Consider the following 16784-nt stretch of genomic DNA (forward strand, 5'->3'; position numbering starts at 1 on the left):
TTTTAGAAAACTGTAGCCAGAAGGAAGGTCCTGCAAGCTAACATGTGGATTCACTGGGTTGATGCAGTTCCCTGGCTTGGGTGCCTTGTCATGTTTGTTTGGTTTTGAATTGGTTATATTTGCACCTCAGGTTCTTATTGGTTACCCATGTTATATATGATACTATGTGTATGTCAGTCAAAATCTCCCGATTTATCCCTCCCCTCTTATTTACATTTTTCAGAATTCCTTGACAGTTAAGTGGGAAATGGACTGGAAGAAGGCAAGAGGGAAAGGAAGCTATTTAGGGTTTTTGGAGTTTGGTTTGATCTGGGTTTTTTGCATGTTCAGACAATAGGACATGATGTGGATGAGGGTGATGGTATAGTGGACAAATAGGAAGTGACAGACTCACCTACATTTTAGCATTAGAGCCAGTAGAACTTCCAAATGGGTTCACTGATCTAACAAGAGATTAAGGGGAGACACTGTGGCTTTGGCTTAGAAAATGTATTTTCTGGGATGAGGAGGAAAAGAATTTGGGGTGTGCGGTTTGGAGAGTTAGGGGAGATTCAAGAGTCCTGCTTTGGATATGACAGACTTGAAATTCCTATAAGATGCAAATGGAAAAAGTTTTTGAAAGATCCAAGTGGAGATGCTGAGGAGTGTGTTGAACACAAATCTTGAGCTCAGATACCAAGTTTTATACATAGGAAGGAACTTTATTCCCTGATCATTTTGAAGTTTTGAGTGATTTTATTTAGATTTCATCTCTGCATTCGCAGTATATTTTTTGGATTCTTCTAAATGTATCATCATATATTTCTCCTGTGTTGCTATCTTTGGCTTTAAACCATACGGCTTAATCTTTATTAAAAAATAATCTGTAAGTACCATAAAGGACAGAAAAGGTATGGACCTGACAGAAAAGGTATGGACCTAACAGAAGCAGAAGAGATTAAGAAGAGGTGGCAAGAATACACAGAAGAACTATACAAAAAAGATCTTGATCCAGATAATCACAATGGTGTGATCACTCACCTAGAGCAAGAGATCCTGGAATGCAAAGTCCAGTGGACCTTAGGAAGGAAGCATCACTATGAACAAAGCTAGTGGAGGTGATGGAATCCCAGTGGAGCTATTTCAAATCCTAAAAGATGATGCTGTGAAAGTGCTGCACTCAATATGCCACCAATTTGGAAAACTCAGCAGTGGCCACAGGACTGGAAAAGGTCAGTTTTTATTCCAGTCCATAAGAAAGGCAATGCTGAAGAATGCTCAAACTGCCTACCACACAATTGTACTCATCTCGCACGCTAGCAAAGTAATGCTCAAAATTCTCCAAGCCAGGCTTCAATAGTACGTGAACCATGAACTTCCAGATGTTCAAGCTGGATTTAGAAAAGACAGAGGAACCAGAGATTATATTGCCAACATCTGGTGGATCATCGAAAAAGCAAGAGAGTTCCAGAAAAACATCTGCTTTATTGACTATGTCAAAGCCTTTGGCAAACTATGGAAAATTCTCCAAGAGATTGGAATATAGACCACCTGACCTGCTTCCTGCGAAATCTGTATTCAGGTCGAGAAGCAACAGATAGACCTGGACATGGAACAACTAACTGATTCCAAATTGGGAAAGGAGTACGTCAAGGCTGTATATTGTCACCCTGCTTATTTAACGTATATGCAGAGCTCATGAGAAATGCTGGGCTGGATGAAGCACAAGCTGGAATCAAGTTTGCTCGGAAAAATATCAAAAACCTCAGATATGCAAATAACACCACCCTTATGGCAGAAAGTGAAGAACTAAAGAGCCTCTTGATGAAAATGAAAGAGGAAGGTGAAAAAGTTGGCTTAAAAGTCAGCATTCAAAAAAAAAAAAAGTCAGCATTCAGAAGACGAAGATCATGGCATCTGGTCCCATCACTTCATGGCAAATAGATGGGGAAACAATGGAAACAGTGAGAGATTTTATATTCTTGGGTTCCAAAATCACTGCAGATGGTGAGTGCAGTCATGAAATTAAAAGACGCTTGCTCCTTGAAAGAAAAGTTATGACCAACCTAGATAGCATATTAAAAAGCAGAGACATTACTTGGCCAACAAAGGTCCATCTAGTCAAAGCTATGGTTTTTCCAGTTGTCATGTATGGATGTGAGAGTTAGACTGTAAAGAAAGCTGAGCGCCGAAGAATTGATGCTTTTGAATTGTTGTGTTGGAGAAGACTCTTGTGCGTCCCATGAACTGCAAGGAAATCCAACCAGTCCATCCTAAAGGAAGTCAGTCCTGAATATTCATTAGAGGGACTGATTCTGAAGCTGTAACTCCAATACTTTGGCCACCTGTTGCAAAGAACTGAGTCATTGGAAAAGACCCTGATGCTGGGAAAGATGGAAGGAGGGAGAAGAAGGGGGCAACAAAGGATGGTTGGATGGCATCACTGACTCAATGGACATGAGTTTGAGTAAACTCTGGGAGTTAGTGATGGACAGGGAGGCCTGGCATGCTGCCGTCCTTGGAGTCACAAAGAGTAGGACACGACTGAGCAACTGAACTGCCTAAAGTACCATAAAGACTGATATTGATGCTTTTGGATTTTGGATTATAAATGAATGAATGTTGATTGCTTTCATTGGGCATTTGTGCCCATTGAGATTCTGATTTTACTAGGATTCTAAGCTCAGGCTTCAAATATGCTTACATATACCACATTTATGCAAAGAAAAGATTTACATGAATGTTTCCGGTGATTTCCATCTAATTTTTTGTCTGAGTAATTTGTGAAAAGTATTGAGTTTCTTTTTATTCCCATTTGTCTATTCTCCTTCTAATGAGAAAGAGGCAGCTATGAAAAGGGGGAAATAGAGATAAACTGCAAAAATTCCTTGTATTATCACACATTATTAATATTTTATTGTATACTTATCTTATTTGTGTCTTTTTTCTCTTACTAGGCTGTTGCAAATGAGTCTGGGTTAAATTTTATATCTGTGAAGGGCCCTGAATTACTAAACATGGTAAGTTGCTGTGGCATTAGCTATTATTTTTGATTAGGAAAAGTAATGGTCATTCAGATTACAGGGTCCTCAGATTGTTGAAATAGTTGTGGTATTTTGGTAAAATCACTGCATTAGGAGTGAAGAGATTCAGCTTTGCTTTGCTGTACTGTTTACTATGTATAAATGCTTTCTTAATTAAGTCTGTTAACATATGAGCCTAAATTTTTTCACCAGCAGAATGGATATAATCAAAATAGTCAACATTTTAAAGTGTTAACTCCAAATTTGTCAAGCACTTTACAAGTGTTATTCTTCAACAACCCTGTGAGGTACATATTATTGTTGCCCTGATTCACAGATGAGGAAACTTAAGTTTTGAGGAGTTGTATAACTCGGCCAGTGCCCAATAGCTTGGGGTTAGTGGAGCTGACATCTGAGTTTGTGTCATCAGACGCCTAATCTGCTTTTCTTGTTCTCTTATTGTGTAGCTCAGATGAGTTAAGGATTAATAAATAAAAATACTTAAAGGGAAAGAAATCACTGAAGTATTTACTATATAATAACTTCTTTCTGCATTTAAGCAGTTTGTATCTCAATTTTGAGACTTTGAATTTCTTATTTCCTGTTTATGCCTATGAAAAGTAAAAATGCCATTCCATAATATTCAAAGAAAGAAGAAATTTAAATGGTATCATTTGTTTAAAAAGGCTTTTTCAATTCATTCAGTGCACTTTTTACACTTACTATATATATTATATATTTATCCCTAAATTAAGAAAATAACTTTTAAGTGTGGTAGTCATGTAGGTTAATGTTAAAACCACTAGTTTTTAGAGGTAGTAAAATATTTATAAATAAAGTTATGATGTCTGGGCTTTTCATCAAAATAACAAGTAGAAAGAAAGTGGACAGGGTTTAAATGAAACAAAACTGATCATGAATTGTGTTGATAATTATGAAGCTGGGTGATGGAGGTATTTGGGATTCATTACATTATTATGTCTACTTTCATTATATGTTTGGAACTCCTTTTATATATGATAAAAACAAAGCCACTTTTTATAAATGGTATGTGTTCTTTTATAACTTGATTTTGTTATTTTTGTTAAACATTATAATATTTCTCTTTCTTGATATATTTGCCTCTAGTTATTAGTTTTATGTGTAGTAGTCTATTGAATGACTATAACCACAGTTTTAAAAACTTAACTCTATTACCACCTAGAGGGATGGCTTGGATTGAGAGATAGGAAGAAGGTTCAAGAGGGGAAATATGTATGTATATCTATGGCTGATTCATGTTGATGTATGGCAGAAACCAACATAGTATTATAAAGCAATTATTATCCTCCAATTAGAAATTTTTAAAAAATAAAAACTCATTTTTTTTCTTGATAGATGTTTTAAGTTGAGCATTATATACATATCAGTGTGCAGCAACGAAGACCCAGTGCAGCCAAAATCAATTAGTTTAAAATGATAATAATTTACAAATATCTACTGAATGTTTTGGTTCGGCATTCCAAATTTAATTTTTGTTAATTTAGATTTTTTCAGGAAACTAAATTGGTCTGCTGTATTTGTATACTGTGCAGGATGTTAGGGTCAGAGAAAGATTTGAAATGGTCACGGCTTCTGCTTTCCAAGGACTTACATTGTAACATGGTGAAGGTGTTGTAGAATAGCTCAAAAATTATAACAGTAGGAGGTGCTATAAGAGATGAGAGAGTAATGGGAAGAAAGATCAGTGATCTTTTAGACTGCAAGAACTGTGTTGAGGTAGGTTGGAAAAGCAGCTCATGTGAGAGAAGCGGAATAAGGAAAAGTACGATGAAAGGTATAGGACAGATCTGAAGAAAAGAAGATCTACTCAAATAGAAAATAGAAGTACTTTAATTGCTGTCATCTCTGATGTCTTCTGTGCCTTAATTACTTTCATATCGCCGTATAGTCATACAGTAGTATAAAAGATACTTTATGGTATATAATTGGCATTGTAAAGATGTTTTCAGATTCTGTCTTATTTAGCAGTATTAGAAAAAAAGCTTTTCTTAGCTAGGTTGAAATTTTACACAAATAATTTTTTGTGCCTAGCTAAAAGTGAAACTATTTTACATATAACTTTTAATTTTAGTTAGTTCTAATGTTATAGCTGCCTGTGAATTGCTTTGTATTTTGATTTTACCATACAGTATGCATTTATGAAACCTGGTAGATATCTAGGTGGCTTAATATGCCTCTTCTGATGCTATATTATCATCATGAGTTCTTCCTTTAGCAATGTATAGAAACAACAATAGGACAATAAGTTGTCCTCTTTGCATTTAAAATACTCTTGAATTAATGAAAATATCTGCTATATAGAAACAGCAATAGAACAGTAAGTTGTCCTTTTTGCATTTAAAATACTGTTGAATTAATGAAAATATCTGCTGGGTATTTTATATGCATAAAGCTTTGATCAGTTCTAAAATGCCATAGAATTGTGGAATTTTTCTTGACCTAGAAGAGACCTTGGAGAAGGTAATGGCACCCCACTCCAGTACTCTTGCCTGGAAAATCCCATGGACGGAGGAGCCTGGTAGGCTGCAGTCCATGGGGTCGCAAAGAGTCGGTCACACTGAGTGACTTCACTTTCACTTTTCACTTTCCTGCATTGGAGAAGGAAATGGCAACCCACTCCAGTGTTCTTGCCTGGAGAATCCCAGGGATGGGGGAGCCTGGTGGGCTGCCATCTGTGGGGTCGCACAGAGTCGAACACGACTGAGGTGACTTAGCATCAGCAGCAGCAGAAGAGACCTTATATTCTATTTAGTTTTCATTTTATAAATGAGGAAATTTATAATAAGTTTAAATAAGAGCTAATTTTATGAAGTTGAACCACATAAAACTGACTATTTTTATAGGTCAGAATGGTTAAATGTTGCCTGTGGTTTGACCTAATGCTTTTTGAACTCTGATATATACATGTCATTTAAAACTAGTACTATTGTAATTTGGCCCAAACTCCAAAGTTGAACTGTTTCTACATTTTATTTCCATTCTGCGTATGGTCAGTATGTTGGTGAGAGTGAGCGTGCTGTGCGACAGGTTTTTCAGCGAGCCAAGAACTCAGCACCCTGTGTGATATTCTTTGATGAAGTGGATGCGTTATGCCCTCGAAGATCAGCCCGAGAGGTAGGTATCATAGTTTAGTGGTTACAGAGTTTTTTGAAGCACCATAAACCTTTTTTAACTTCTTGTAAAGTTATGTAGAGTTCAAATAGTTGTTTTATAAAGTCATTCCTTGAGAGCACTGAGACTATTTAAGTGAAGAAAACTAGTAATTTGAAAACAGCCTGAGGATAACAGTTTTATTTTTATTAGTCTCTGTATTCATTTTGTTTTCCTGTGTATTATTTTGGTTTCTCATACCTATTTGACAAAAGTGTGTTGTTTGGAATGGAAATTATGTTAGTTCTGGAAAGCTTACCTTGTAATCTGATGATTCTTTTCAGGGTTCCTAAAACGGTAGAAAATGTAATTTAAGACATCATGTGATCCAAGTAGAAGCACATGTTTAAGATTCAGCACCATTTCTATCTGGGGAAGATATAAATTGATCTGCATTAAATAACACTTGCATTACTACTGTGAATCACTGTTAGAAATTTCAGTACAATGAGTGCCCAGAAATAGTTCTCAGGAATACTGTTATAAAAGAGTTGGAAGAGTAGTGAAGCATAATATAAAAAAATACATAACCTTTTGAAGAGAATAGCAAAAACTGTGTCATAAGTATGTTTATTACAAGATGATTAAGGAAGTGATTGTATTTCTCTAGTGATTTATCTTCAAATAGTTATTCTGTGTGTGTTCTTAGATTGTGAAACATTCATTAGGTGCCTCATTTTGCTTAAAATTCCCAAAAGCATTCAAAAGTTGCAGAAACAAAACTCGACTAGGATAAGTGTGCTTGATATCATAGCAGTTTTGTTTCCTCACCTAATAGTCAGCAGTATTGCAGAAAATCTTTTATTACAGTCATCTCTGATAGTGATGTGAGTGGCCAGGGCAGAGATCCTTCCAGGGTTCTTTTGCCAGCTGTCACACTCCAAAGCCTAATGTGGATCCCAGGGCAAAACCCTACACATTATGTCCAGCTGGTGGAGGCATGCCATGCTCTGAATTTTACTTTTTACTCCCTTCTCTTTCGTTATGAATTAAATCCCTTGTTCATTGACAGCCTATTCATTGATTTGTGTCTCTCTGTTATCAACTGGTAATTTAAATTAGGAGGAGTTAACTGAGGTGTACATCCAGTCAACTCCCTGCTCTCAAAGAAATCTGCCTCCGTATGAACTACATTTCTAACTTCTAGGTTCTCTCTCTTATGTCTCACTGGTACCTCACATTTTTGTATTCAGAATGTGTTTCTTTAACATTTTCACCTGAAGGGGATTCTGAAAATATTTTGAAATTAAATGTATCCTTTTTTTTTTTTTTTAATCATGGAAGTTACTCATGAATACATATTGTGAAAAATTCAAATGAAGTATAAAGAGAGTCAAATCTTTCTTCCTATTCTCCTCCCTATTATTCTTGGAGGTTACTTCTGCTGACAGCTGAGTGTTTTGCATTTGTAGTCTGGAACTTTTTCTATAATGTTAAAAACATGTATGATTTCAACTTCTTTTTTAATATAAATGTGGTCATTCTATCTTGACACTTTCCCCATGTTCTTAACGTATTTTTAGCTATTACATAACTATTCCACAGTCTGGATAGAGAAGATGGAACTCAGTCATTCCTCAGTTTAGGACATTTACACTGTTTCCGGTTGTTCTTCTTACAGATACGTCTGTATTGACTCTTATCACATACTTTTGTGCCCGTGTGGGAACATATGAGAGTTCTGGAAGTAGAATTTCTGGGTAGAAGATGTATATATATATTTTGAAAGTTAATACTAAATCTCTTTTCACAAAAACTGCCCGTTACATACATCTACCAACAACAGTGTGTATAACAACTATTTCCTATATCTTTGTCAATAATGGATAATACCTCCCTTTTTATTTTTCTCAGTTTTATTGTCAAAACAGGGTGTTAAATTTTAGTATTCATGTCTCGGCCCCTTTTGCTATTGACCCTGTTTGTTTTTCTGTGCTTGCTTTGGCAACACATACAACATGTCTTCCCCTTTATTTGTCGTTAATTTATAAGAGCTGTTTGTATATGATGGAGATTAGTCTATTGACTAGTTATGTGTATTGGTACTATTTTCCCCAGTTTTATCACTTATCTTTTTTTATTATACAAAATTTTACATTTTAATATAGTAAAATCAATTCTGAGGTTTTTACTTTGCTTAAGTAGAACAGTGTTGTGTTTTTTTCCTTTTTTTTTTTCTTGAGTCTGGATTATGATTCTGTTAATGTCCTAATTGTTAATGCTATGTCTCCAAGGAGTGACAATAAGGTACACCAAAATTTTTTTCTGGAGAAATCAGTGTGTTAAACTCATTACTGCCTCTGTACACAAAATTTATGTTGAAAAAAGGCAATCAATGACAAAAAGAAGCACAGCACTGCTTTTCTCATCTCTTCCATTGTGAATTTTAAAGCTCTGTGTGTTTAATGGATTAATAACCCTCTCTTCACCAACTTCTTGCACCTTTCTCTTGGATGTTGCCCTGGGCTTTGTATTACATGCTTCACAGACAAGAAAAAAGGCCTCAGTGTCCCAGCTGATAGCTCTGGATATCCAGTGTCTAGGGGAGTCTGATCTGGCTGATTTGGCAGCCCAGTGGTTAAAACTTCACCTACCAATACAAGGGTTGCATGCTTGATCCTTGGTCAGGGATCTAAGATCCCACATGCCTTGCAGCCAAGAAACCAAAACCTAAAACAGAAACAATATTGTAATAAATTCAATAAAGACTTTAAAGATGATCCACATCAAAAAAATCTTTAAAATACCTTAAAAAAAAGAGCTGAGTCTAGATTTGCCCAAAGGGAAGTTCACTGTAGTTGTTAGATCTTTTTTTAAATTTTATTTTATTGACATATAATTGATTTACAGTGTTGTATTAATTTGTATTAAAGCTAATTGATGGTATTAATTATAGTAATATTGATGTTTAATACACCAATATGTTATTGTTTATATTACTATTTAATGAAATTAGTATATTTAATATTATATTAAATATAAGAGATGAGAAAATATTATATACAATATAAAATTGTATTAAAGCAAATTGATTCAGTTATACACATGTACATTTCTTTTCATATTCTTTTCCATTATGGTTTATCACAGGATTTTGAATTCTCAGCTATTGATTTTTCAACTGACTCAGAGGTGTAAGACTTTGGGACCAGCTGAGCCTGAGACTGAATTTCGTTTCTGTCCTTATCTAGCTTTGAGACCATGGACAAGTAGCCTTTCTAAGCCTCGGTCTCCGCATCTGAATTGTGGAGAGTAGCACGATTGTGAGGGAAGCACACTGACAAGAACATGATGCACAGTGATTAGATACCGCGACTTCTTTGGAAATGACTTTTGTTACATCTTTTGACAGAAGCTTTCATTCAAGTTAGCAATTATAATATTTTGTATGGAAAAAAATAGCAATGTGTTCTTTTTATTAGGAGCTGATGGAGCTATATTTATTTGTTTTTAGACAGGGGCAAGTGTCCGAGTGGTGAATCAGCTGCTTACAGAGATGGATGGTCTGGAAACACGTCAGCAAGTTTTTATTATGGCAGCCACTAACAGACCAGGTGAGAAAGAAGACTATAAAACAGCTAAGTCTAAAACCTTCCAGCATTTACAAGCAGTATAATTTACATACATCCTAGTAAAGAAAGATAAGTTTGGGAAATCCCTTTTTGGTTCATAAGTTGGACTAAAACTTTAGAAAGCGTTTAAGTCAGCTATAATTTTTTAAAAATGCGGGTGTGTGTGTGTGTGTGTGTGTAGTGTTATTGCCTGGACTCTGCAAAAATTTTTCTCTGTGTTGGTGCACAGAAAGTTGTCTTATTGGCAGAGAACACTTGTAACATACACTTTGACCGTGAAGTATTATCAGGATTTATATCCTGTGGTTCCTCTCAAGCTTATAGGACACAGGAACCAGACTCTTTTTCACTGTATCTAAAGGTTGAAGGTGGGTGTTTAAGGTTTTATCCTAGAAGCTTGTCCATATACCTGCACTTAACTCATTTTTTAATGTTAAAAAGCTTAAATAATCTGGGAAGGGCTTAGAAAAAGGCTCAAAACTTCAGAAATATTGAAGGTTGCTTATACTTTGGGTTCTAAATTGTTTTCATATTGTTTAACACTTCGCCATCCATATAAGCCACTCTGTCATAGCTGCCCTGCATTGATGTTTCTAACTATATCTGCCAGCAGTGACATGGGACTTTAATTGCTTAAATGGATTTTTCAGTTTTCAAGCTGATACAATTTTCATTTCTCATAAGTTAGTACAGATACTAAAATCTTGATGAATTGTATACCATTTCATTTGAAAATGAAAAATCGAAAGGTGTTTTGGTTTAACACCTTTGATTTAGACTCTTATCTTTGAATTAGAAATATTTTCTTTGAGTTCGGCAGAACTGGATGTGAATCCTGGCTGTAACACTTCACATCTTACCAACTCTTCTCTTTCAACCCTAACTAGTCTGTACCAACTGAGTAGGTTATAATTCAGTTCTGACACTAACTGCTTAGTGCCAGAACCTGCAAGTTAAGGGTGAGTCATCCTGACAACTGCCCTACTTCAGATGCCAGCTACACGTGGCGTCTCCAGGACACCTGCACTTCTGACCAACTTGCTTCATAGACTTGGGGATACCCATAACTGCCCTCACGTTCAATAATTTGCTAGACGGACTAACAAGATGAAGAAAAGCACTATACTTACAGTTCTAGTTTATTATAAAGGGTACACTTGGGGCTAGATCTCAGAGGTGGTACGGTTTCCAGGCCCCTTCTCCATGGAGTCAGGACACATCTCCCTCCTGGCCCATCAATGTTTTCATTGACCAGGAATCTCCCTCAGGTTTGTTGCCCAGAGTTTTTATTGATTGACTCATCAGCCATGTGATTGAACTCAGTCTCCAGCCGTGCCCTACCTCCCCAGATGTCTGGCTACAAGTTCCAACCTTCTAATCAGATGGTTAGTCATGCTGATAACCAGCCCCATCCTGAAGTTATATTGGGGCCAACCTTGAGTCATCTGTTTCGCATAACAAAGACACTGCTGTTGCACAGAAAACTCTAGCCAAGAGCCAGAGGTAACGACCACTATACTTATTCTTTGCTGTACCACATTAATCCTGGGCATATATTACTTCATCTTGCTAACCAGTACTATTCATCTATAAAATGAAGATGATAATACCTAATAGGCAGTATTGGCACAAAGCTTAAGTGATGTTGGTAATGTAGTGTGTGGCAAGTAGCTGTTAAGTAATTATTATGATTGTCATAGGCACTTTAGGTATTGGCAGTAGGAACAGTCATTGGGTTATAAAATCAGAGTCATCCTAGAAGAAACCTTGAAGGTCTCAAATTTGGATAGCATCACATCCTACCTTTCCCAAGCAGCTGCAGAACTTTTCCAGCAGATTTCAAGAAGACAGTGTTTGGTCTGCCATAATAACCTATTCTGTCTTTAACTGCACTCAACATGTTTCATTCGTGTTTATTGTAAACATCTTATCTTTTAGTTTAATCTCTGAAGATTAGAAAATAGTGGATCCTTCAGCATTATTTAAGTTTTACTTAAATCCTTTCCTTCAAAAGGCTTCAGGTACGCTGTCTTTCCTTATGTTTTTTCCGCCTCCTCTGATCTCTTTATTCATCTTTGAACTCCTTCTCCAGATTCTCCTTAGTTGTAAAACCGGACAGCTAAGTGTAGTCGTCTGTTGAGCTTAGCCAGTGAATGGAGGTTGAATCATCGTGTGGCCCCTGTGTTTTGTTCTTTCCAGCGTCCTTGAGTATTGTCTTCCTCTCGACTGTACCTCACTCACCCATCACTTCCTCCCCATTACATTGAGGAGCCACATAAATTTAAAAACATTTTTTGGGTCTCCTTGCTTGTCTTGATGCTTATTTGGCAGTTCTGTTCCATTGTATTCTACCCTGTGACATTCTGTTTGGTTGTTTATAACTTGTTTCCTGGTTAGCTTTAAGAAATCCCCTCTTGCCTGCTGTTCTGGTCAGCTATTGGTGCGTGACAAACTGCTACAATACTTAGTGTCTTAAAATCACCATTTTTGCATTGTTGGTCATTTTTTTTTTTTTTTTTCATTGTTGGTCATTTTGTAGGTGAGGAATTCAAGGAGGGCTTGTCCAGGTGGTTCATCTGTGGTCCACATGCCACCAGCAGGCATGGCTGGGCCAGAGAACCCCTTCCGAGGTGACTTCTCCTCTCATGTCTGTGTCTTGGTGCTCCTTGGCATTATGCCTCCCCTCTCCCTCTGCAGTGCTCATCTTCCAAGGCCTCGCCATGTGGCTTGACTTCTGTTAGCATGGCTCTCTGAGTACTCACCCTTCTTAGATGACAACTGGATGCCAAGAGATAAAGGCAGAAGTTGCCATTCCTCTTGAAGTTGAGGCCCAGATTAGACAAATTCTCTTGGTCAGGACAGTGACAGGAAGAGCCAGATTCAAAGGGAGAGAAGTCGGAATGTAAAAACATGTAGTTATCTTTAATCCTTGTTATGTAAATTTTTCTTTCATCGTATTCTTTGTATTATGGTGCAAGTTATACATTCAGCCTTACGGTTTGGTGTTGATCAGTCATATCAGTATAGTTTTCTTTAATTTCAGAAGATTTATTGTTCACTCATTTTTACAGAATTTTTATTGTATGCCTGGTCCTATTGAGCTTTGGGATTTCAAAGGTTAACAATTCAGAAAATTTATTTGCCTGCATGTGTTCTGATTTGGGGCTGAACAGGGAATAAGTAATAGGCGGTCCAATAAAACAGGGTAAGAGGATGCAGAATGTCTATTTTGGGGAAAGGAATGCTAACTTAGATATCATGGTCCAGGAAGGCTTCTTTAGAAGAAGTGACATGAGCAGGAACCCAAATAATGTGAAGAATTGAGCCATACAGTAGTCTGAGAGAAGGCATTCCAGGTAGAAAACAGTAAGTGTAAAGACCCTGAGGTGAGAACAAGATTAGAGAACCAGCACGGCCAGTGTGTCTCAAGTGAAAAGACCTAGGGGTGCCGGGGGGGTCAGTAATGGGGAGGAGCAAGGGGCCTTTTAGGCCACAGTACGGAATGTGGGTTTAGTTATTCTGCCGTGAAGGTTTTTTGAATGGGGAATGATGTGATCTAGTTTTTTTTTTTTATAAAACACGTGACTTTTTTTATTAATAACTTTGTATTTTGAAACATTTATAAACTCACAGGAAATCATAAAAAATAATGCACAGAAGTTTCATTTACCCAGTTGTTTTACATTTTACATAACTATGGTACAAAATCAAAACCAGGAAAAGACATTTGTGTAATTTTGTCTATTTCTGTGCTATTTTAGCGCATGTGTGGATTCATGTAATCCCATTGAAGTCAACACAAGAACTGTTCCATCACCACCCAGACCTCCTTCCTGCTGTTCCTTTATGGAAACAACCACCTCTCTCCCACCATCTCTAACTCAGGGCAACTGCTAGTCTATTCTCCATCTCTATAACTGTATCACTTTAAGAATTTTATATGAAAGTAATCATACAAAATGTGACCTTTAGGTTGGCTTTATTCACCTATTCTAATGCCCTTGTTGTTTAGTTGCTAAGTCGTGTCTGACTTTGCAGCCCAGTGGACTTCAGCATACCAGGCTTCCCTGCCTTCACCTTCCTTCCTGCTTCCCTGTCCTTCACCATCTCCCAGAGCTTTGCTCAAACTCATGTCCATTGAGTCAGTGATGCCATCCAACCATCTCATCTTCTGTGTCCCTCTTTTCTTCCTGCCTTCAATCTTTCCCAGCATTAGCATTCTTTCCCAATGAGTCAACTCTTCACATCAGATGGCAAAGTATGAGACTGATTGAAATTCTTGTGTGTATCAGTAGGCTGTTCCTTTTCAGTACTAATATTCTGTGATGTGGAGGTAGATCCTAGTTTGTTTAACTGTTCTCTTCTTGGGGGCATTATGTTCGTTTCCAGTTTTTGAGTGCTTCATATAAAGCTGCCCTGAACACCTGAATATAGGTTCTTGTGTGGACACAATTTGTTTCTTTGAAATAGATGCCCAGGAGCATGGTTGCTGGGTCATATGATAAATATATGTTCATTTTTTTAAAGAGGTTGTCAGACTCTTCTGGAGTGACTGTGATTTCTGTCAATAACTCTAAGAGAGATTCGGTTTTTTTGCATCTTTGTCGCGATCTGTAGCTTGTCTTTTCATCATCTTATTTCCTTTTATACATTACTTTCTGAGGACCATGTCTAAAATCTGTTTTTCAAAACTATGTCGCAAAGATTGTCTCCAGTGTTTCCTTTCAAAGTGTTATGGTTATGTTTCACACTTAAACCTGTGATCTATTGTTGGGTAACTTATGTGAGGCACAAAGTTTAGGTCAAAGCGTTTTTTTTCCCCTGTGGCATCCAGTTGTTCCACCATCATTCGTTGAAAAGACTTCTTCCTCCACTGAGTCACTTTTACACCTTTTTCAAAAATAAGTTGGTCAGTGCTAGCAATGAACAATTGGAGTTTGAAATTGAAAATACAATACCATTTACATCAGCACCAAAAAGAAAGAAAGAAAAACAGAGACTAACTCAGCGTTGTCAAGATGTCAGTCTTCCCAGTTTGGTCTGTAGATTCAGAGCAATCCTAGCAAGTTTTTTTTAAGAACATTTGTTTCTAAAGTTGATGTCGAAGGGCAAAAGTTTATCTTCTAAAGTTTATGTGGAAGCACAAGTATATTCTAAAGTTTATATGGAAAGGCTAAAGTTTATTTGGAACCACAAGAGCACAGTATTAAAGGAGAGAATAGGGACTTCCCTGGTGGTCCACTGGTTAAGAATTCACTTGCCAGGGCAGGGCAGTCCCTGGCCCAGGAAGATCCCACGTGTCTCTGGCCCTGAAGCCTGTGAACCATGCCCACTGAAGCCCGCATGCTGTGGAGCCTGTGCTCTGAAACAGGAGAGGTCGTGGCGGCTGAGAAGCCTGTGCTCCCCAGTTAAAGTAGCCCCTGCTTACCACACCTGAAAGCCTGTGTTCAGCAACAAAGACCCAGCGGAGCCAAGATATAAAAAGTAAATAAAAATTTAAATAAATAAAGAAGAGAATAAAATTGGAGGACTGGCACTACCCAGCTTCAAGATTTATTATAAAGCTGTGATAATCAAGACAGTGCAGTACTGACAAAAGGATAAGATAAATCAATGGAACAGAACAGAAGCCAGAAATAGACCCATGCAAATATATGCAACTGATCTTTGACAAAGGAACAAAGACAGTATCCTAACAGAAAGGATAGTCTTTTCAACAAATGGTGCTGTAACAACTGTACACTCACATGCAAAAAAAAACAAAACGAAACTAGACATAGATCTTAAACCTTTCACAGAAATTAACTAAAAATGGTATTCTTAACCTTGGGGATCTGTAGTTAGAATTTAAGGCATCTAGGAACCTACATGGGGCTTCCCAGGTGGTGCTAGTATAAAGAACCCACCTGCCAGGAGACACAGGTTCAGTCCCTGGGTGGAAAGATCTCTTGGAGGAGGGCATGGCAGCCCACTCCAGTATTCTTACTTGGAGAATCCCATGGACAGAGGAGCCTGGCTAGCCACAGTCCATAGGGTCACAAAGAGTCAGACATGACTGCGTGACTTAGCACGCATGCACACACATGTAGACATGAGCCTAAATGTGAAAAATTTTTAATTTCACCAACCTCTAACTGAATTTTAGCATTTCCCTGAATTATGAACATTGTCGACAAGACAGAGTATACCTGGAACTGTGAACTTGTAGCTATTTCTCTGTCACCTTACAGTCTTTGCAGATATCACACAATACTGTTTATACCCATACTACTCCACAATTAGTTTTATCAGACTTGCTGTTTAAGATATTAATAAGGAAGTGCATGTATTGTTATTCAAAATTTTGTTTTCCTGACAGTTTGATAGCTTTTAATACCATTGATTTCTTTGTAATCCTTTGTATTTTGCCTTATGCATTAAAGCACGTTTTTGACAAGGAGTCCATAAATTTCACTGTAGTCCCAAAGGAGTTCTTAACATAGAGGATCATCTGAGTTAGAACATCCATGGTCCACGGGAGAATTGATATGAGCTTGGTGGGAGAATTAAGAAGTGGAGCTGACCCCACTTTGGGATATATTTTGAAGGTAAAACCAATAGAAAGTACTGTAATTAGATGTGAATGTGAGAAAGCGAATAAACAAAGGTTACTGTTAGAACTTTTTACCTAAAACCTAGGTAAAAGGTTTGCTACTTGCTGAAATGGAGAGCACTTGGAGAGAAGTAAGTAGGTTTCTATTTTATTTTATATCAGTTTGTTTTGCTATCATACCTAAGCAATCATTGCCTATCCTAAGGTCACAAGAGATGATTAACTCTATGTTTTCTCGTAAGAGGTTTATACTTTTAGTGCTCACATTTAAGTCTTTGATCCGTTTTGAGTTAATTTTTTGTTGTGAGAAAGGTGTTCATCCTTTTGCAGGCTATTCATGTGTCTCAGGATCCTTTGTTGCAAAGACTAATCTTTTCCCCATAGAATTGTCTTGGCAACATTGTTGAAAATTGAAGGTCCATTGGT

General features: G+C 37.2%; 1 protein-coding gene across 3 annotated transcripts in view; it reads left to right on the forward strand.

Annotated features, from left to right (window-relative positions):
- The window catches only part of NVL (nuclear VCP like), a 92104-nt gene that overhangs the window by 35619 nt on the left and 39701 nt on the right, over positions 1-16784 (forward strand). For 2 of the 3 annotated variants that reach the window (XM_043485286.1, XM_043485287.1), the window contains exons 16-18: positions 2937-2999; positions 6039-6158; positions 9649-9748. In XM_043485286.1, the coding sequence (XP_043341221.1) occupies positions 2937-2999; positions 6039-6158; positions 9649-9748 (283 nt within the window). Of the gene's footprint in view, positions 1-2936; positions 3000-6038; positions 6159-9648; positions 9749-11115; positions 11270-16784 lie in introns of all 3 variants that reach the window. The other variant, XR_006272563.1, reaches the window with a different exon arrangement.

This window comes from Cervus canadensis, chromosome 13, assembly GCF_019320065.1.
Source record: "Cervus canadensis isolate Bull #8, Minnesota chromosome 13, ASM1932006v1, whole genome shotgun sequence".
Lineage (NCBI taxonomy): Eukaryota > Metazoa > Chordata > Mammalia > Artiodactyla > Cervidae > Cervus > Cervus canadensis.